We start from the raw sequence: 22599 nt of genomic DNA, 5'->3' as shown, positions 1-22599 counted from the left end.
TTTCCCTCTAGGTGATGTGTGCTGCAGAATATGCAGAGTGGTTAAAAGACCATTTTTTAGCAGAAACCAGTATTGACAATAGGGAGGAGCTGCTGCTTGAATCTGCCATCAGCCTTGAGACTGAACTAACTTTGCTTGGTAGGTATAAAATGTAACTCCCAGAAAACTGCTTATGATGTTCATAAATGTAATCTACCTGTAGAGAGCTGTGCTAACCTCAATTTCTGCAAGACATAGCTTTCTACAGACTTAGAATTTGTTGTGACTTCTGAATTTTCATTAATCTTGCTATCTTGCTGGTAAGTTGGTACTAGTTGTAAAACACATTGAAGACAGCTGGCACTCTTCTGTTGTTTGTAAGAAGTCCAGTTTTACTGACTTTTTAAAATTTGGTTTCTTTTTTGTGCTCACTAAGATTTTTAAGAGTCATCATAATAAGCATATAAAATAATAATCACAAATCACAGGCCTGTCTGGATAAACATTCATAGGGACCCCACTTCTGACTGTTTTCCATCACTGTTGCCTTTCTGCCACAGCAGGTGTGCTTGTGCTGTGTCCTTTAATAACGTGATATAGAGATAAGAAGTCAGGCATACTTCTGTAGGAACTGTTCATCCAGTGGTTGTTCAGCTGTGCAGACATGGAGAGGCCAAAAAAAGCTCCAGACATTCGGTGTAGATGTGTAAAAGGTAAACTGGAGGCAGTCTGGAATAATAGCTCTAGAGGACTGCCCAACAAATAACATTTGCAAAATGAAGTGCAGAGATTTGGCTGTGGTGGTAAAGGCAGCTCCTGCTAGAAGGTGGAGCAAGACAGATCCTATTGTGTGGAAAATTGTTCCTTCCCTCATTTTGTGCCACATCTGCTCAGTGCAAATGCCATCAACTTTGACACTAAAAAAAAATCCTGGAATTTCTGACTTCAGTTTCTGGAGAGAAGCCAGAGCAGAGCTGCTAGCTTCTGTAGGTTTAGGGAATGATGTGCTATACAGGTACCCTTTGGCACTAGAGTCAGCAGAGGGAAGTCTAGTTGCTATGGAGGCCTGCTGTCCGTCCTGTGGGCCAAGGGACGTTTTTGTCTTTTGTCTCCGGTGGGACAGTAGGCAATATGAGTTGTCCCAAGCATTAAATGGAGTGAGAACAAGAAGGCTAAAGGGCTTCATACTGCCAAGGAGCCTACTTTCAGTACCTCTGCTATCTTAGTAACCCCTGCGTGGGACATATATACATGGTGATTTACGGAGTAGAAATACTTAAAACAATTCTCATTCCACTTCTCTGAGCCTTCCTGTGCTTTCTTAGTAAATGTTACCTGGTGTAGCTGCAGTTGTAACTGTCCTTCTAGGACTGAGAAATGAAAACTGTCCTGATAGAACAATAAGCAAAAATTCAAATCATGTCAGTATTGCCAGGATTATGGAGGAAAGCAGTGGTTTATAGTCCACTCGGTAGGCAAGTATGTCATCTATATGGCTATATATAAAGCCTCAGGACTCAATTTGAAGGGAAATCTCTTTCTGGGAAGAACAGCCCTAGTGCACAGTACTTAACTAAGCACAGATCTGGATCCCAGCAGTATATGTACCAAAACTGACTTCTGTTGCGTTACGAAGTGATTGAGTGCCTCAGGAGAATGTTAAGTGTATAGAGTGGCCACGTTTTTCTCTCTTCCCTGGATGCCTGGCAGCGTCTCTCAAATAGATCACAGCACCTTCCTCCCTGCCTCTTCTGTTGACTTGCATCAACATGCAGGCAGAATGAACAGCAAGGACCTGGATGTTTTCATTTTCCCTGGGACCAGGGGCCATGGGCTCTGTGTCATGCTGGCAGCTGCTTACTGAAGAAATTGCTGTACCATTAGAAATTTGCCAGACCTTTTGGCTCTTGTGGCTCATATGACAGTCATTGCTGTATATACAAATTGCACAGCATTCTGATGAAAACACTGTCTGCTCATGGCTTGGACAGGCGTACCCTTTTGTTGGATAAAACACTGGCTGGATGGCCAGGCCCAGAGAGTGGTGGTGAATGGAGTCAAATCCAGCTGGTGCCCAGTCACAAGTGGGGTTCCTCAGGGCTCAAGTGTTGGGACCACTTATTTTTAACATCTTTATCAATGATCTTGATGAGGAGATAGAATGCACCCTCAGTAAGTTTGCAGACGATACCAAGTTGGGAAGTGTTTTTATCTGCCTGAAGGTAGGGAGGCTCTACAGAGGGACCTAAACAGACTGGATTAGTGGGCCAAGGTCAATTGTATGAGCTTCAACAAAGCCAAGTTCTGGGGCCTGCACTTGGGCCACAACAACCCCAGGCAATGCTACAGGCTTGGGGAAGAGTGTCTAGAAAGTTATCCAGCAGAAAGGGACCTTGGGGTTCTCACTGACAGGCAGCTGAATATGAGCCAGCAGTGTGCCCAGCATGCCAAGAAGGCCAATGGCATCCTGGCCTGTATTAGAAACAGAGTGGCAAGCAGGTCTAGGGAAGTGATCCTTCCCCTCTACTCAGCATTGGTGAGGTCACACCTCGAGTGCTGTGTTCAGTTTTGGGCACCTCAATACAAGAAAGACATCAGGGTGCTGGAGTGGATGCAACTAGGCTGGTGGAAGGGCCTTGAGAATAAGTCTTACGAGAAGCAGCTGAGGGAACTGGCTATTTAGTCTGAAGAAAAGGAGGCTGAGGGGAGACCTCATTGCCCTCTACAACTACTTGAAAGGACATTGTAGAGAGGTAAGTGCTGGCCTCTTCTCACAAGTAAATAGTGATAGGACAAGAGGGAACAGCCTGAAGCTACACTGGGGGAGATTTAGGCTGGATAAAGGAAATTTTTTTTCTCTGGAAGGCTTGTCAGGCATTGGAACATGCTGCCCAGAGAGGTGGTTGAGTCACCATTCCTGGATGTGTTTAGAAGTCATGCAGATGTAGTGCTTGGGGATGTGGTTTAGGGGTGAACATGGTAGAGTTAAAGGTTGGACTTGATGATCTTAAAGGTCTTTTCCAACCCAAGTGATTCTATGATTCTACGTATGATGGTAGCCCCATTGTTACCAGAAAATAAGATTTTGTAAGCTGGAGGCGATTTTGATGTGTAAAAGGTGAGGGCTTGAGGGAAGTGCAGAAAATTCAGCCTGGAGTAAGTTGAGAATAAGGAAGACATGAGCCTTGAGATAGGAAGGACTGAGGTGATACATGAAAGGTTTGGGGTAGCCTGAATCAGGAAGGAGTGGGAACAATGGAAAATCTGTCATGAAAAGCCTGGGAGTCTGTGTCCCATAGCCACTATAGGATGGAACAGCTGTAAGAATGAGAAAAGTTGGCTTCAAAGGGTATTGTGAAGAGTTGGAGGCCCCTGAGGCTGTGTGTCAACAATTTGACATGTGAGAGTTCTGTGACAGAAAGAATTGGAAGGGAGGAATCCCCAGGCGTGTCCCAGTAGGGTGTCTGTTTTGGGATGAGGATACACGCAGAGGACCATCTTGTCCTGTCACTCTTGCATCTTTTTTGTTTTGGAAATACAGCAACAGCAATCCTTCTCCTTGTTTGAATTAAGGTGCCACAGGCATTGAAGATCGCCTGCAGGAGGGAGTGCCAGACACAATACAGGCATTACGGAAAGCGGGAATAAAAATATGGATGCTGACGGGTGACAAGAGAGAAACAGCTGTCAACATTGCCTATGCTTGTAAACTGTTGGAACCAGATGACAGAATCTTCACTCTCAAATCACAGAGTAGGGTGAGTGGAATATTACATTTTTCTTCAATTTTACTATTTTTTTTCTCTCTGCTGAAAAATTCAGTCAGGTTAAATCACAGAGCAATATGGAAAAATAAAATGTTCTCTGCTCTCCCAACCAACCAAAGACAGCATCATTTCTTGGAAGATGTAAATACTGGAAAACTAGCAGTTTGCTTCCCTGCTGATAAAATATTAAATCCTTGATATGGATGCCTCTTTATATACAGTCCCTACATTATTAAGTACTTTGATTGAAAAGACTGCCTGATTTCTCTTTGTGTTAGGTTAGAGAGATGCTTCATGTGCCTCATGTGTTATTAGAGATTTCAAATGCCTGTGAGTTACAGCAATGTAAGAATTATTGTCATGCAAATTCTATTGAATGAAGTTTTGTGCTTCGTTTTGTAATACATTCTCTCAGCCCTGCTTGTCTTGCATAAGTGTATAAAGAACTGTACAAAGTACATTGCATGCTGTTCAAGAAAACTCATCTGCCAACAATTTTGTCAGAGAAAAAACCACCTTCTCCCTACCACTCAGTAACAGTGAGAAAAATAGTAGTTAAAAATGCTGCTGGTTTGGGTGGCTAGTTCAATCCTACTTGCTCGTCATGTGCTCTTGTAGCTGCTTATAATCAGCTGTTTTTCAAACCTTGATTTTTATCAATTTTAGTTTTTAAGAGAGAAAAAGACAACTTTTTCATGTCTTAGAGCAGAGACATGAAAACAGACTTCTCTAAAGGACTGGAGGGTTTTTCTAAGATCTTTAGGGTTTTTTTCCTCTGTTTTTATGTTACTATAGAAATTTAAAGGATTATGTGGCAAGTGGTAACTGTGGTAAAAATACAGTGAAAAAGAAAGGATTTTTATCCCAGTTGTGATTAAGGGAAGTGTTGGGTTTGAATTTCGCTAAGGCGTTTTTTTCCTACTGCAGAATGAGTGTCTTAACAGTGAGAACTGAGCCCCTTTTGCAGAAGTGTTCATCCTCCCTCTAACTGGCTTTCAAAAATAGACAGGATTTGATACTGTTGCCTTTCAAAGTAGAATTATGAGAAGATTTAGGAATATGTATTTTCCTCCATATAGCCATGCACATTACATATATCGATATCAAGAATCTTTCAAGCATTCTATGTTGATTCAGACAAGGTATAAAATTCCACAGGACCAGTTTTTCAGTAATTCTTTGCCACTCACCTGCAATCTGATTTGAAATGTGCTTTTGGCTCTGAATGCCAGACAAAAAAATGTAGAGAGCAGAAGTCTTCTATCAAAACTTTATTTATATTACAAAATCCATAATGGTTGTTTTTGTTGGTCTAAGAACACTTTCTGATTTGCTTCAGTTTTTTCCCTTCTCCTAGTACGGTACCCAAGCCAAATTTCTTAAGCAAAGTTAAATCACAGGCCCTTTTATTAACAGCAGACTGCATCCTTTGTGATTTTAAACTGTTATTCAGCCTCATGTCTGGGTTAAAGTGAAATGCTTCACAAGGGCACATTTGTCCTTTTCTCCATATGTGTTTTATAAATGGAAAAGGAAGCCAGAACACAAGCAATATTTAATAAGTTGCCCTTCTCTTGTATTTCATTAGGATGCCTGTGCCTTGATGATGAGCAAAATTTTAGAAGGCATTGAGAAGACTACTTCTGCCAAAAAAAAAAACAGTCGCAAGCTTTGGAATGTCTCTGCAAGTCCCTCCACCCAATCTCCAGGGTTCAGTGCAGGCCTGGTTATTGATGGAAGGACTTTAGAGCATGTCCTTCATGACAGCCTCCAGAATATTTTCTTGGAACTGACGGAAAGATGTCGGGCTGTAGTCTGCTGCCGAGCCACACCACTGCAGAAGAGTGTCCTGGTCAGGCTGGTGAGAAACAAGCTACAGGCAATGACATTGGCTGTTGGTGAGTCTGGTGGTTGTCTCCCAGGAGAAGCAGAAACCATTTTCTTCTCTCCTGGTTTTTTGTTCATGTCTGTTGCAACATTTACGTTACAAGAAAGACAATCCCTTGAATTGTGTTTGTCTCTGGCATAAGATGGTGTTAGTCTTCTGAACTAGCAGATATAGTCCATGTTACTCTCAGTAATCTAAAGCAACAAGAAGAGCAGTAACCTCTCCAAAGGAGCAGGTACGGGGGTCTTCCTTGTCATTCTCTGTGACTACCTCCCAAAATAGGGAGGAAGGGGGTAGGTGACTGGCTGTGATTTAAAACACCCATATTTTCTGATTCAGCAACCAACTAAATTCTTAGCAAAACTAGTACCCATTTGGAGAATATAGAATCACAGAATGGTTTGAGTTGGAAGGAACCTTCAAGATCACCTAGTTCCTCCCCCCCTGCATGGGCAGGGACACCTCCCATTAGATGAGGTGGCTCAAGGCCCCATCCATCCTGGCCTTGAACACTTCCAGGGAGGCAACATCCACAACTTCCCTGGGCAACCTGTTCCAGTGTCTCACCAATCTCAGTTATGTCAGGTCTTCAGCTTACTGATTCTTTTTTCTGAGGGTTTTCCATAGGCTTTACTGTTGGCCATGAAAATGTTTTTCTCTGACCTCTCTGGTGTTCTTGTGTACTTGGCTTATCCTGCTACCTCCGTGGTGCTGTGATAGCCAGCAAAGATGCCTCCACATTCCTTCCCAAATAAAAAAATCAGTTTTTCCTCTTTTTTGTTTTTTTTTTTTCTGAAGGTGATGGTGCCAATGATGTCAGTATGATCCAGGTGGCTCACACTGGTGTGGGAATATTGGGCCAAGAAGGCATGCAGGTACTGTATACAAAGACAGCTACAAATGACATCAGATTCCATTTTTAAATGGTTGAGAGCTTATCCTGGAGGCCCCGTGGCTCCACAGCCCATTACTGTACATGGGCAAGAGTTTGAAGCCTGAGCTCACACCCCAGCCTCAGCAGTCTTCCAGGAGCATTCAGAAGCTGAATGCTGAAGGGATTCAAACTTCTGACAGCAGATCTTGCTGTCTGCTACAGGCTCCCTATTACTTGTGTCCTGTCAGGAAACAAGCAGCCTAAGCATCAGTGATTTCTGTGCAGTTATAATGACAAAAACAGCCATGTTCTTGCCCATCTTTAACAGTTTGGATGTAAAATACCCTTTCCTTCATGTGCATTGCAGGCTGTGATGGCAAGTGACTTTGCAATCTCCCAGTTTAGACACCTCAGGAAGCTGCTGCTTGTCCATGGTCACTGGTGTTATACCAGACTTACCAACATGGTGCTTTACTTCTTCTACAAGAACGTGGTATGTAGCTGTCACATTCCAGGGAAATAACAGTTTATGTATTTGAGAGCGCTGAAGAGTTTAGAGCAGCTTCATATGCTTCTTCAGTTTCTATTGCAAGTGGCTTCAAAAAGACGCAGAAACCTTTGTCAAACAATTCAGTTTCCCACTTACGTTTGCAGACACCAAAGACTCTTACTCCTTGGATTAAATTTCCCACTCAAAGCTTTTGTCTGATTGGATTAAGCAGTGGGTAATGGATGTTACTATTGTGGTGGCAGCATGACTATTTAAGTGAGTTGTGTCTAATTTTGAAATGTAAAGCTCTGTGCTAGTCTAATGTAACTCCAAAGGGTGGGATTGGCATGAACTCCACAGCACTTACACTTTATTTTCCCCAGATTGCTGTAACCAAACCTAAGATTTGCCTGTTTTCTTCTTGTCTTTTAAAACTCTTGTCTACAGTTAACATTTTATCATGTCATCTTTGACTTTGCAGGCCTATGTGAATCTCCTGTTCTGGTATCAGTTCTTCTGTGGGTTTTCAGGCACATCAATGACTGACTTTTGGATCTTGATTCTTTTCAATCTCCTTTTTACATCGGTGCCACCCATCATTTATGGTGTCTTGGACAAAGATGTGTCTGCGGAGATCCTCATGCAGCTCCCACAGCTGTACATGACGGGCCAGAAATCTGTGGTAGGTTAGAGAAAGTTTGGCTTGAAGCAAATTGAAATGGTCAGCATATGAGCCATTTTGGTCTTTCTTTCCTTCATGGCTCACATCAGGCAAATGGGAAATTTAAAACCACTTTCTCTAGTAGAAAAGCATCTAGGCCTGTGCACAAATGTATTTAAAGTTTTTTGGAGGCTCTTTTCAGCCATGCACCCAATCTTATCACACATTTGAATTAAAAGACAGGTTAAGGACTTCAGGTGAAGCCATGTGCTGGATAAACATTGTTACCAGCATGTTTGCTTGGTTCACTGCTTCAGCTGTCAACATGCTTCCTCAAAACAGGCTTGTGCTGAGTGTATGGGCTTAATTTTAAAGCTGCGGGCACTAAATACTTTTCTTTTCACTGTTATCTGAAGATCTGAACTGCCAAAGGAATGAGGGAGGAATGGGTAAGAACCAGAGCAGATTCCTTTCAAATAATCCTCAAGAAAGTTCTGACATTCAGGGTTCTTTTCCCCTTCGGGCATGTTCTGGAGCTTGCTTGTGGCACTTTTCTCCCATCTGTTAACTCTGTGCATCATATCTTCTCTAGAAGTAAATTCTGTCCAAACATTTAGCACAGAAAACCACAGAGAGCAGCAGGTAGTTTCTAAATTAAAAAAAATAAATGTAAATCAGTAGGCTTTTTCCTGGTTTCTGCTTTGCTTAGCAGAAATTCTACAATAATTTTAACTTTATCTTTTTTTTTTTTTCAACTTAACACATAATTAAAGTAATATTTTTATTACAGCAATTTAAGGCAGTGAGGCACTGAGCCGAAGACAGGATGTAAGTAGCCCAGAGAGAGGAAACCTTGAGCATATGACTAAAGTAAAACTCACCATTTTCTTCATGATTGTAGCCTTTCAGTACAGACTTGACATCAGGAAGCATTTCTTTACCGAGAGGGTGGTCAAGCACTGGAGCAGGCTTCCTAGAGGTGATTGGTGCCCCAAGCCTCTCAGTGTTCCAAGAGGCATTTGGGTAATGCCCTTAATAGGCTAACTTTTGGTCAGCCATGGAGAGGTCAGGCAGTCAGACTAGATGATTGTTGTAGGTCTATTCCAACTGAAATATTCTGTTCTATTCTGACAAATACTATTTAAAAAAAAAAAAAAGCTACAACATGTGTAGTAATAGTGCATTCTCATCTGCATAACCTGGCAGAAGTCTAGGTCTGGTTTAGAGGGGAAAGAAGGTGGAAAGTGAAGGGATGTTTTGTTTTCTTCTGGACTTTTACATTTCCTTTTACACACCCTTAAATATTTTGTGTTGCTTGGTTTATGATAATTTTGCAAACCTCAGTACTGTCTTGGTACCAGTCTAAGCCTCTGTAGACTGGGTGGAGAAGGTCTGTGCTCGATCAGTCACAAAGAGTTTTGACTAAGTAAATGTTACAAGGCCTCAGGATTTGGTCCCTGAGCCAGGGCACAGGCAGCCTTGGTTTCCTGTCACAGCTGTCACAGCACTTTGCCACTGGGTGAGGAAGGCTCATTCTTCTCCCTTCTTTTCTCCCTGTTCCTAGTTTTCACCCACACAGTTAAACTACTTTCCTGTCCTGTCACATTCTCCCAAGAGAGGTTTAACTCACTAAGACAACAACGTGTTATTCTAGCAGAGAAGTGGATTAATTCCACATGTTCTAGTGAGGCATGTTGGCCCACAGAAGAGCCTAGTCTGCAGAGGGGAGGCAACCAGCACAAATTAAGAGGCAGAAGCACATGTACCAAAAAGAAGGGGGTGGAGACAGAAGAAAGTGGGACTTTGCATTCGGTGATGGTAGCTGGCAGGGTACTTCACCATCTCCTAGCCCTCTCCCTTCCTTAGTACTCAGGTAGGTCACGCTCAGGTATCAGAGAGTATTAAATATGTACGGTATTTAAATACTAACAGTTAGCAGCGTGTGGAGTGGGCTCTTTATTCTTGTTATCATAACACAAAAGATACCGTTTCATTGGGAAACTTAACTGGAATTACATCTGCAGATAATCTCTTCCCAGATCCAAATTCATGCTATCTAGGGATGCAGCAATTTGTTCAGTTTGTTTCAATGCTGTTATCTTTTTCTTCTTACAGGCTTACTTGCCTTCAGCTTTCTGGATAACCTTGCTGGATGCTTTTTACCAAAGTCTCGTTTGCTTTTTTGTGCCTTATTTTGTAAGTGCTTAATATGAAATACATTTATACATTTTGACATCCTAAAAACCCAGGAAAATTAGAAAATAAAATTAAGTTCTTGGTTTTATTTTCTCATGTATAAATACATACTAACAAGATCACCACTGGAACTGAGCTGTGCATGCAAATGTCTATGGTATTGAAACTGTTCGTGCCACTTTGTTTCTTAGGGCTATACTTAAAGAATGTGTTACACTGACCCCTATGTTCCTTTACAGACTTACTATGGCTCAGACATAGACATTTTTTCTTTTGGAAACCCCATCAACACAGCAGCACTCTTCATCATACTCTTTCACCTTCTCATTGAGTGCAAGTCTGTGGTGAGTACTTTGTTTCCCCAAGAGTATGTTCCTAACAGGGTGTGTGCATGCAGCGTTCATTAAAATTAAACAGAAGAAAGAGCTTTGTATACAAAACAGAGTAAGTATAAAAGGGCCAAAACCTAAATATTTTGTTTATGTGGCCATGTGAGCTCTCCTAATGCACCTGTCATTGGAGCCAAAGAGAATTACTCATATGACTAAAATTAACAAAATTTGGCCTCACAATTATTTGTAAATATTGAAAGGATCCTGCCTCATTATGATAAACAATTCAAAGGTATTTTTTGGTTCCAGAATTAAAGAACTGAGATACTACAGGAATGCTATTCCAGTTTTTAATGAAGTCTGCACAAGTTAAAGCATCTGCATTAGCTTGGATAAATGTACAGCCCTTACAAGGGTAATACTTGGCTGTTTTGCATAATTTCAAAGAAACTACCATGATATTTACAATAGGACACATTGATGGATTTTATTTTTTCTCTGTCATGTTTTTGAAAAATATTTTTTAAAATTGCTTGCTAATGGATAAAATTTCAACTTGTGGTTTAATCTTTCCATTGTTCTATTGGGAGCGTGGCAGCAGCGATAAAAATATCTTTTTTGAAAATATATTGATAGCACGAGTGAATCCATGCTCTGAATAAGAAAACATTACTTAAATGGGTTTTATTTGGCATTTTCAAATATTGGCAAGCTGTCAGACCAATTACAGTGTTGTTGCCATAGTAACTGTTATAGCCATTTAGGTGTAAAATTACAGAAAACTCCAATGTAGAACAGCTAATGTCTCAATCAAGGTACATAAGAGTGGTTACATGTGAAGATCTTGCCTCCATTTGCTTGAGGAGGCTTTTTCTGCTGTCATCTAAGGCAAATGGCACAAAAAATGTCTTTCACAAAGGAATCAAAAGCTATGCATTTAGTAGAATTAAAAAAATATTAAATGGCTGGGTTACCTATGACCTGGAAAAAGGAGGCTCCTCCTGAAATGTTTCCTGTGAAATAATTAGGAATATTACCTGAACAGATCTATGCTTTGTTACATTAAGCACAGCTGTCTTCGGAGGGAGAGTGTGTGCCTGTTCATGGATGCAGGTCTACACACATACAGGTGTTACAGGTCTGTCTGTTTACAGTTTAAATCTGATTTCTTTCCTCTTCTGCATTGCAGACATGGATACATACAGTCGTTACAGCTGGTAGCATCCTGTTGTACTTTGTCTTCGCTCTGGCTTTTGGGGCAACCTGCAAAACCCACCAGCCATCATCAAATCCCTACTGGATCATGGAAAAGCACATGACAGACCCAGTATTTTACTTAGTTTGTCTCCTGACTACTTGTGTTGCTCTGCTACCCAGGTGTGTTTCTGTTTTATAATTGGAGATTGCTGGTAATTAAATTAGTTTTCTTTGAGCCAGTGACCCTATAAATCTCTCTGGCTGGAGTTCCTCCTCCCCTGCCACCACTAATGTAAAGAAAATTTCATCACTTTACCAGACCAAGCTGTGTGAGCACAGCTCTTCAGTGACATGTTCTCAAAAGTATATTTCAGTAAATGGGAAATAAATATATTTATATTATCTTAAATTAATAATATTATACTAAATACTGTCTTTGAAGGGAAAACCCAATAGTCTCTGTAATCAGTGTTGTTTATATATGAATCAGTTAAATTAGTGATCAAAGTTGCACATGCACTGTACATAGTCTGTGTTTATTTGTGAAAAGATTTTCTGTTTGAAATTGATGCAATGAAAATACATTAAAATATGTAGAATTCATGTGCAGGCTTATTTGTGAGATGGAAACACACTGACTAGATTCACAAGGGGCCCTGAGTTGTGTTTCTGTCGTGCCTCATGTCTCAGTGTTTTCCCTCACTGAAGAAGTTGTAATTCCAAGTTCAATAACTCATTCAGCTTGGGAGGGCAGGAGTGTTGGGTGAAGGTCCCAGGCAGCAGCTGCTCAGCAGGGAGGCAGCTGAGTGAGCCAACAGAGATAAGAGCCTGTAAAAACCAGTGAGAGACACTGCATCAACTCTGGGTCTCATTCTGCTTGGTAGCCACAGCCATCTTCCTTTCACTGGCTGAACATGAACTCAAGTCTGCAGCCTATTAGCAAAGTGCTTCCAGTCCTAATTTATTTATTCATAGGTGTTACATCTCTTGTTTTCCCACTCATTTCAGAAAGAGTGGGACTGAAAACTGAACTGCACAGACACTGAGAAGTGTGGGGGAGAATAACTGCCTGCTGTTTTGTCTTGACCTCGTGTCATTTTATATCATTAGGCACAGTCTGAGCACACTTTCTGGATCAAGTACTGCAGTACAGGCTGCATGACTTGTCAGTGCCACTAGCAGGAAAGTTGGCAGGGCTGTGGCTGCCACCAAATACCCGAGGCCCCTTTGAAGAATTTGCTGTCTGTATCTTAAGCACATCAGCCAGGGTTTTTGCCACACTCACCATTGGTGTTGGTTCAGTTCAGCAGAACGACAAGCCATGAGGTGCAAGAAACATTAATGCTTTTCCCTCCCCAACCCTGCTCTCAGGTGCCTCCAGGTGGTGAAGACAGAGCCTTTTCTTTCACACACACTAACGACAAACTAAAGGACAAATAAATAGATAAATCCTGTCCTAGGACATGTTGGTAAGGCTGTAGAGAGCCTAGGTAGGAGAAAGCTTTCAGCTTGGTGACTGCTTCCAGTGTTCAATTTTGAAGAAGACAGTGTTTTCATGGTTAATAAAATGCAAAGTATTTAGACTTACCAGTGAGATTCTTTGAGTCATTTGCACCCTCCCTGTGCCAATACCTCAGACAATTTATAGCTGTTGTGGCGATTCAAGCTTTTCTACTTCAGTGACTTGAAGTGTCTGTTACAGAACTGCTGCTGTTGCACATACTTTTTTTCCCTTATTTCTTATATAATCCTTTGTAAGGTGCTGAAAGCCACCAGTGTTGATTGTGAAGCTAAAGGGTGCTTTACACATTCCAGTCTGAGTGAGTGAAACGGGGGCTTTCACTGGAGTTTTGAATGCAGTTGAAAAGTGGGAGCAGCTCTCCCAGAGAGACACAGATGGTGGATTCCCTGTTGACTGAAAATCCACTGCAAAAATCTGATTAAAACCCTTGCCCAACCTCAATGGCCAGTTAAATCAGTTCTAATATGAGTTGTTCCTAGAGTTTAATTCTGGAGCATCAGTTTTTCTCCATATTCCTCTTACTGCATGTGATGCATTGTTTCTTTGGCCTTCGCTTTCATGTTCATTCTTCCTTCTGATGAATTCTCTGGCTTCTGCAAAAGTTAAGAATTTGAGAATGATGCTCTGCCTACTCTTCCCAGCTTTCCAGGGCTATCTTAGTGCTGTATTAGTGCAAAATAGCAGTGATAAACACCTTCTCAGTGGAAAGAACAAATTTTTCTAGGCCTGACTTTTCCACTGTAGCTCTGGAAGCACTAGAGATCAGAATCTGCATTTGTAATACCCAATTTTAAAACATGTCCTAGTGCAGTTGCTGGCATTAATAGCTTATGTTCACAAAATGACACCTGCAAAAACTGTTCCAGAGGCTGCTGCAGCCTCAGGGTTACTTGAGTGGTTTTCATTTTCCTTTACCATTGCTGGGAACAATTTTGAGTCTGCTTCTAAACAGCTTATTTGAAACAGTGTTTATTTTGTAGGTATTTGCTGAGAGTTCTCCAAGGAACATTGTTTCCATCTCCAGTGTTGAGAGCCAAGCACCTTGATAGACTGAGCCCCAAGATGCAGAGGGAAGCAGTTAAGAGATGGAGAGATGACCGCACTGTCAACTACAGAGTGGAGTTCCAGGCTACTTCTGGGTCTTCCAGCTTAGCCACAGGTGCTATATTAGAGGAAGAAAGCATGACCAGTTCTTCACCAACATCTAAAATACCTTTTCAGGCCTGTTTAAGAGATGGGTTAGCAGAGGACACCTTCCTACCAGACATTCAGGGTGAGTCTGGGAATACAAATGAAACTTGAACTCTGAAAAGACTGTACGTATGAGTTCATCAAAGGAAACTAATGCAGACATGTTTGGTGATAACAACTCGTGCCAAAGTCTCTGTGTGTGCTTCTGAAGGGGGCAGCAGTGCTGTTTCTCTAGCACACAAAGCAGGTTTAGATTCTGTTTTATGTGAAGAAGATGCTTTAATGAATTTTACAAAGTTGGAATGGTAACTGTGTAAAACCCAAGAGTAAGAACTGCTGGTTTATGCTACAGCTTGGTTTTGTTTTATTCAGCCAAAGGTAGATGATGCACACATTTCCTTAAAAGCTTTTTGTTTATAAAACTTTTCAATAATTTATTAAGATGTTCAAGATCTAAATGGTTGGGTTGTTTTTTACATTTTTTTCACACAGTAGACTTTGCAAACTGCTTGTTTCTTGTATGCAACATTGCATAACACCTCATGGTGTTATGGGCGGGAGAATGCGTGAGTGCGGATTTGCAGGATCCAGGTCAGGTAAGCCAACCTGCTCCCTTGCACTGTGTCCTGGTTTTGCTGTGACAAAACAGTACAATCATTTTTCAGTTTAGAGAAACTAGTTTTAAGAGGCTGCAGAGTCCAATTCTGTGAGAACGAAGGAGAAAAGTTGTGTTGGTTTTGTTACACCCAGCTCTGGTGAGCAGGTTCCCGCAGTGACCAAGGCTGAGGGCAGGTCTGTCCTGTGCAGGTGCAGTGGCTGGAGGGGCCCAGGGCAGCCAACCTGCTCTGGCAGCCCAAGCATTACATACCATAAACATCACTCACCCGCACTGTAAATCAGGAGGTCTGCAGGGATGTCTGGGGCTTCTACCATGGCTGCCTTCCTGAGAGGGTCCCAGCCATCTCTGCAGTCACCCCGCACCTGAGGCTGCTCCTCTGCCTGCTGTGGCCATCGTGCTCCTGCTGCCGCGCTGGCAGCCTGGGCATTGAGCTGGCACTGCTGGGAGACACAGCTCCCATGTTGTCTGCACTGAGTGCAGCTTTGTGTCTTACATTAGCTTTGGGGTCAGTGTTAGTTTGTTATTGGTAATCTATTAAATCTGTTTTCATTTCAACTCACAAGTCTCCTTTTATTTTCTCAGGTAGGATTGAGTAGGATTTAGATAATAGAACAGCTGTCCAAACTGTTACTTGCTTCTGTCCTAAAATACCAGTGTTCCCTAGGATTTGCCACTTGCTGAAGTACAAAGTAAGCAGAAGGCTGGCATGTGATGTTACTGGGTGGCTTGTTGCAAGACTTGTCAAGTATGTGTGTACAGTCATTGTTTTAACCATCAGAAGAGTGGTCCAGATGAGGCACATATGTTGCATGTCTCTCTCACCTTCCTTTTCTAGAATAAGCACAAATTCTAGTGTGGCCTTTTGTTCTCCATGATAGTTCATGCTCCTGCTACATCCTTCCATTTTGTCTCCATGACCATTTCATGTCATTTGCCACAGACTGGACTTTTCCTTCTCAGATGTTGGCTGCCTGACTTGTTTCCAAACTGTACTTCATGCCTGCCCTGCAGAGTTGTCTGCAAGTGCCAGAGGGTACCTCCAGTCTGTCTTCAGGTCTTCTCTTACAAAGAACAGCTTCTAGCTGATGTCATTACTGCTCTTCACTCTCAGGTGTTTTTACATGCCTCCAGATTAAAAAAATTAACAACTTAAGTATCTATAAAGGCTGCACAAAAGAAGGTATAGCCCACAGCATGTCCCAGATTTGAGCTCTGTGCTCATCTGTCTTGGAGGTGTCCTGCCAGTTTCCCACTGCTCTGCAGGCTGCACAAAAGCTGGCTGAGGTGCATGTGCCTATTTCTGGATTCCAGACAGTCTGTTGCCTCCTTCTTTCTTCCCTCCCAAGAAGTTACATGGCCAATTTATGGAGGAACTTAGGAAATCGTTTGTATCCACTAGCACCTGTTGAAATAAAGGTTTCCTCAAACTGTAGCTGCTAATGAATTATTAGTATTGAGCCCATTTTTTGGTTCTATTTCTTTCTAAGACTTTCTGCTTTCAAGTTGCCCAGATTTGTATGTTTATTTTTAGGCCCTGTGTCTGGGGCAAGGGCTCTGCTTTTTAGCTGAACTGTGAGTTTTCCATGTCCATGATAACATTACATATTCCACATCTTTTAAGATCTCTGAAAGAATTTAAACAAACGCTGTGAGGTCTCAGACAGCTGCTGCCATGCAGGGCAGATATCAAGGGCATGCTAAGTTCATTCAAATGCAGGTCACCACGTGTTACCAAAAGTTTAAAAGGGTTCTGTTTTTGAAAGGTAGAATGTAATTAGGGCTGACTCCAGCCCTGGTGTTATTGAGGAGAAAAACAACCCTTTTGTTTAGCCTGTAGAAGAAAGACAGTGGAAGGAGCAAATGATGACAGCCTATTCTGCTTTTTCTTTTTTTTTTTTGGAGAGGGTGTTCAACACATGACAAAATATGACCCAAACTTTTTTTTTCTCTTTTTCTTTTGGGAGTGTGGAAAAACAGCAGACATGTATCTAAGGGCTGTCTGATGTGGTGACTTGCTGTTTGTTACTGTAGGTGAGCTGAGAGAAGTGAGTCTTTAATCAAAGATTCTAAATGTTAATTGGCCCTATGCAAAGTGGTGCCAGACGCAGGGTGCACACAGATTGCTCTCCCTTTGCTTCTCAGGACTTGAATGTTTTCTTTATTTTTTTAGCACTGGAGGTGTCACCTTTGCACAGCAGGACCTAAATTTTCCATTTTGAAAACAAACTTGTAAGATCATCTCACAGGTGCCTTCCAGATGTCATGAAGGAAAGCACAGTATTTACTCTCCTGATCATCAGGTTAAAACAAACCAAAACAAGCACCTTCAACTCCCCCATGCCCTGCAGCTACACCTAGATCTGCTTTAACTCACTTTCTGATGTGCAATATTTGATTTACAGAAGAAAATACACTTTTAAAATATTTTTGTTACCCAGCAGCCAGACCTGTGCTAAACATTTGCAGGTGGCAGTCAGCTCCATCCTTTACTGAGGGAATGTTTTTGCAGCAGTGGCTTTGCTCTGTAGCTGAGGCAGGGTTCGAGCTGGGTATTGAAGCCCACCTGTGTCACCCAAGCCTGCTGGCTGCAGTGCAAGGCTGAGCCCCCCTGAGGCAGCTTCCGCTGCCCCTCCAGCCCTGCCTCTGCCCTTACTGGCTGTAGAGCCTAAGGGACAAGTTCTGAAGGTGGCAGTGTTAAGACCTTCTCAGAGCTGAATTTCAGCATGGTTCTTGTATTACTTGTTCCTCATTTATTCTTGTTATGTTCCTCTTGCCCTTATGGTCCTGGATACCTTAGTGCTCGCTGCAATCACAGGCGCATTTACCTAAGTTTCTGCGTGGTAGTTACCTTGGTTTTGCATGCGTACCTGTTGTTGAGATGCTGCATACCTGTTTAAAGGAGATGGTTGTTTCAAACTAATTGTATTCCTGAGGAAAGCCACAGAACAGAATGTCTTCAGAGAAACTTGATGGCAGCTTCAGTTTTTCAGATTTTTGAATCTGGAGTAGTTGTTGGCAGCAGTGTTCTGGGTAATATTTGGCATTGAAAGCACACATGCAGAAGAAACTAAAAGCTGTGCAGTGGTGGCTGTGCAGAACCTCCACAAGTGTTGTAGTGCTAACAGGGCTGCTAAAAAAAGCTAGACTATGGTATGCAAATACCTAAGGCTATTTTTAGGCATTATTGCTAAAGTTTAACATTCCATGTCCATATTGTCATTGTGTCTCTGTCTAAAGATTAAAACACATTTTCCACAGAGAAGTTACTTGAAAAATTATTGTAAATTTTATTAGTACAGCTAGAAAGAAAGACATCTGCTTAATATGTGACATTGCTTCCATTTGGAGCCACAGCTGTGGTAGATGTAAAACCAGCAATTGCTACCTTACAGTGAGGCTACACTTGTCAGAGAAGCAGCAGGGCTGTGATCATAGCTGGTATGTCAGCAAACAGGGAAAGGCTTGATGCAGTGGAAAGAGGAGCATGTTTTCCTATTTCATATGCACATGTAGAAAAAAGCAGTATAAAAATACATTTATAAAATTACAAATTTCCTCTTTACATGGAATGTTGTGTCAGACACAGTTGTAGGGAAGGGAAAGACCCAACTGCTTCCTCTTCAAGCCATCTAGGGTGGGGTTAAGCCTGTAGTTTCTTAGACTGATGGCACAAGAGAGCGGGCTGGACCATATGTTTAGTTAGGACTTGCCCTCATTTCCTGGGAGGGACTACTTGGAAACAGATGGCAGGCCCAACTGAGTTAATGGAAATGTGTAATTACATATTGTAATTTTGTAGTGATAATCTCTACATGAAATCATTATGTGTATTCCAGTGCTTTACAAAATTCAAAGCTGCTACCCATTTCATCTGGTGGAGAGCTGCCAGGCTGGGCTGTTCATTTCACAACAGCATATCTTGGTTTTTACTTCTCTGTGCATCAGACCTCGCTGACACCTGCCTGTCAGCAGACGTGGGGGACTGATAGGGAGGGGCTGGCTCAGGCAGCCCCTGGGCCACCTGCTTGGGTGACTCTCAGCAACCAGCTTGGCACTGTGCTGCCCTGCAGCTGCAGAGATCCTGGCCCCAGGGAAAAGCTAGAGTGAGGGACTGACTGAGAGCTGCAGCTTCCATATCCTTGAGGCAAGGGCATCACAAACCTGCTTCATCTGTCATCTTGCACTGGAAAAACATGGTCACAGCTGCTTACTCTCATTTATAGCTGAAAAAGAGCATTTGTATGTTACAGTGAAAACAAAATCCTTAACATATAAGAAAAACCCCAAACCTAGCAAAGTCTTAGAAGGGTTTTCTTTTTGAGCATGAAACAGTGATACAATAGTCACTTAAATAGAGTTTCAGAATTCATAACATAAATATTGAATACTTATTAATAATGCTGTCTGGAGTGCTCTCTAGTATGTCTAATGTTAGGTGTGGTAAAGGAGAAGATAGGGAAATACGAGGTAAACCTTCACTAGACTAATCGTAATGTGAACAATAGTACCTGAATTGTCCATTAGTTATATGTTTTAATGCAAGTTTCCACATATGGCAGTTCTGCTACTGACAAGGCCCTGCCGTGTTGTCAGGGGGACACGCCAGAGGTAGCAAGGAGGGTAATTCTTTGCCTTCGGCTGGATTCACAGGGGACCAGGCACAATGCTGAAAATGTGAGTTTGAAATGCATTTCTCCCAGGTGAAAGCCGTTGTATAATCCTCAGGTTCCTGACTCCTCCTACTCTGGCCTCCCAAAAGCTGTGAGCTCCACAGGATGTCACCAGAGCAGTTGGTAAGACACACCTCCTCTCTAGCACGAAAATGAGGGGCCAAGCCCCACTATAATAGTTTTCAATCAAATTCTCTGGGAGTCAAGGCATAGCCTCTTACCTACTGCCCAGAGCACTCTGCCATGTGACTACCAAGCACTGGAGCAGGGCTCTTTGAGTCTTTCCTGATTAAGCTGTTGTGCTTCACTTCACCTAATTCATTTAAACAGAAGCTGGAATCCAAGTCTTCTGTCATGAAGATTTCTTTCTGTCCTCTTCTCTCTCCCAGTTGTTTAATCTTGCTAAGAAAAATAAAATGTTCAGTATAAAACACTAGAAGGGACCTATCCAAAACTACCCAGTTTCCCAGTATTTGGGCTACTGCTCACATTGCATCTGCTGTGCTTTAAACCTGCATTTTCTGTATCAACCAGACATTCCAACTAGCTGGCTCTACGGGGTAAACCATTGTAGGGGCATTGCCAACCCTCTCCCACATGGATGCACAAATGTGATCCCTCCCACACCATGCCTGCTGTTGCCCATGTGACTGTGTGTTTTGTCAGTGCTGTCTGACTGCACTGAGCTCACTCCTCATGGCAGTGAGTGAAAATACACGTGCTGCTAATTGAATAGTATTAAAGTACATTATCTAAAAAATTTTCTCTAGTCTGTGCTACTGCTTAGTTTGAATAGCCAAAAGGCAGAAAGTCTGACTGAAAGACTCTGGCTGAGTCTTCTCTTTTAAGCCTTTTGCTGTGTTTGGAACAGCACCACAACACAGTTAAAAGAGAAGTCAGAAGGATTATAAATTCTATCCAAAAGTATATTCACCAGCAGAGGGTTTACTGTTAACATACACTGCATGTTCCATTGCTCCACAACAAGAATAGATAGAAACTTGAAACTCCTGTTCATAGAGTTTCTGGACTGAAAAATCTTCAGTGTTGAAGTGCTGATTCCTTTTTTCTTTTGTCTATCAGCACAATTCTTACCATCTGGAGTTAGTTTAGCAGAAAGGTGTGGATGTATATTTGTCTTTCAATCCACTCAATAAAATGTGACACATTACTGTAAACTCCAGGTCCCAAAACCTTGGAAAAGCAGACAGAGCCCCAAGACGTTAAGCCAAACAAAGTCCAGCGCCCTGCAGGTTGCTCACACACAAGGGGTCCTCCGCTGTCACCCTGCAACATGGAAGAAAACAGTCTGTAGGGGCTGCACGTGGCCACAGTCACACAGTTAAAGCTACATCTTGCTTCCTACAGAGATTTGGCTTTAATAAGTAACTCAGCTGTAAAAGCTGGCTGCTCTGCTGAACTATATGGCAGTACACAGCATTACCATTATTTGTTCCCCGTTATATTTCTACAAAAAATAACCTGCAAAGGCTCATGCAAATTAACAATAAATAAATCAGTCTAACAGTTAACTAATACAGATAAACGTTAGTCTTCACGCAGCATTTCATTATCATAAGCTGAAACTGATTATACCAATAATAAAAATAATAATAAAATATGGATTAAAATATGCAAATAACTGTTGTATTTTCCTATAACAACTGAAGTATGCTGTACCTAATATACATCATGGTACTTTGATTTATAACCACATCTGGCTGTGAGTTTCTCCTTAGAGAGAAGCCTACCATGCAAGAGTCCACAGTGCCAGACTCGTAGCCAGCACACAGCATCCTACTGGTGATGGTTTTCATGTCAAAGTATGACTGGCAGTGTTCGAGGGAAATGATGCGAACCTCTCCTTCTTGAAGCTTGAAAGGCACTAAGAAACAGAATTAAACATTAAGCTATATGCACACAAACATACAAAAAGAGAGCTGTGATGGCTCATTGAGATATGATAAATATTTCCATTAGGATAGATTGTAAATATTATATATATTAAAGGTAAGGAGAGAAGAAGCCCCCTTTAGCACAATACTGAAGTGAAAGCAGGTGGGTTTCTGTGCTGCTGCATCGTAGGATTTGTGACTCATGCTCCTGAGCCAGGAGCGTGTGTTGCATTCTGGAGAAGGACCAGACACATGGAGACTGGTGTGACACTTCCTGTTTATCCTGCATTCACAGTGACAGACTGATGAGGGAGCAGACCTTTAGGTGGTATGGTTTGGGACTTTTAAGATGGGAACAGTATTGGCTGGAAAACAGTAAAGTGAGGGAGGTAGAGGAGAGGTTTGACTCATTGTTCCATGTCTCCCTGTTTCACAGTATCTCTCATGGTAAAGTTTGTTATAATTGCAGCCATTTTGAGTAAATTTGACTTACTGCATACCAGGGAAGCAGAATTGAAAAGTTTCTGAATTTACCTCAGCACATTCAAGAGACAATAAAGGACTTCCTCCCAGTCTAAACAGCTGAGCAAGCTCACATTCGAAGAAAAGTTTTTCAACCTAGGGCACGAAGTACAAACTGCTGTGTAGCCATGACAGCTTTTCATGCTTTAAAACATAAAACCTTTCAAACCAATGCTGAAACCACATTAGAGAACAAAGAAGCTTTTTCACTTTCTAGTGGCGCAAGAGCATTCTGGGGGGAGGGCAGTTCCTGCTGTTATGTAGAAGATATTTTTGGATGGGCAGAGCTGCTAGCAAACAGCCTGTCCCTCACGTGGATTTAATTTTTGCCACATGCCTGACCTGACCACTAGAGATGAAGACCCACCTGAAGTGATACTGAAAGGAAAATGTCCTCCAAGGTACAGAATGACAGCCTTCCCTAGTAATTACTATAACAGCAAAGGAAGAAACACTGGCTGGAGCATTAACAGGGTTGAGGCTGGGATAATTTGCATATGATGCATTCAGAATAGTTTTGTCTAAACAGATTTACATAACTGTTCCTGTCATGGGACCCAAGGATTGCAGTGGCAGCTGAACAAGAAAACACACTAATGTTCTGTTCAGAGAGGCAAAAACAACATTTGTGATTATGACTGGATGGAATAAATCGTGTTACAAGTGTGCAGTGTGACACAGTGTTGATTCAAGATGTTTGTTCAGCCTGTATGCCAGTGCCTTCACTGCATTCTAGCTTCACTGAAACAGGAATGTTCCCCCCCCTCCCCAGTGATCTGATACCTTTTCAATACAG

General features: G+C 42.0%; 2 protein-coding genes across 2 annotated transcripts in view; one reads left to right on the top strand and one right to left on the bottom strand.

Moving 5' to 3' along the window:
• ATP10D (ATPase, class V, type 10D) overlaps window positions 1-14406 on the top strand; it is a 36605-nt gene extending 22199 nt beyond the window's left edge. The window contains 12 exon segments of the mRNA XM_010006142.1: window positions 12-138; window positions 3553-3737; window positions 5335-5644; window positions 6433-6509; window positions 6876-7001; window positions 7480-7680; window positions 9775-9855; window positions 10095-10199; window positions 11377-11564; window positions 13887-14199; window positions 14202-14278; window positions 14280-14406. Of these exon segments, the coding sequence (XP_010004444.1) occupies window positions 12-138; window positions 3553-3737; window positions 5335-5644; window positions 6433-6509; window positions 6876-7001; window positions 7480-7680; window positions 9775-9855; window positions 10095-10199; window positions 11377-11564; window positions 13887-14199; window positions 14202-14278; window positions 14280-14406 (1917 nt within the window).
• A 6084-nt stretch (window positions 14407-20490) lies between these two features.
• Window positions 20491-22599, bottom strand: part of CORIN (corin, serine peptidase) — a 115114-nt gene continuing 113005 nt past the window's right edge. Inside the window, exons 19-20 of the mRNA XM_010006141.1 lie at window positions 21138-21271; window positions 20491-20673 (exon numbers count right to left, since the gene is read on the bottom strand). Of these exons, the coding sequence (XP_010004443.1) occupies window positions 20491-20673; window positions 21138-21271 (317 nt within the window). The remainder of the gene's footprint in view (window positions 20674-21137; window positions 21272-22599) is intronic.

The sequence above is a fragment of the Chaetura pelagica genome, unplaced genomic scaffold (assembly GCF_000747805.2).
Source record: "Chaetura pelagica isolate M959 unplaced genomic scaffold, ChaPel_1.0 scaffold189, whole genome shotgun sequence".
Lineage (NCBI taxonomy): Eukaryota > Metazoa > Chordata > Aves > Apodiformes > Apodidae > Chaetura > Chaetura pelagica.
Note: the sequence above shows the minus strand (reverse complement) of the source record. Positions and strands in the feature narration are given on the sequence as shown.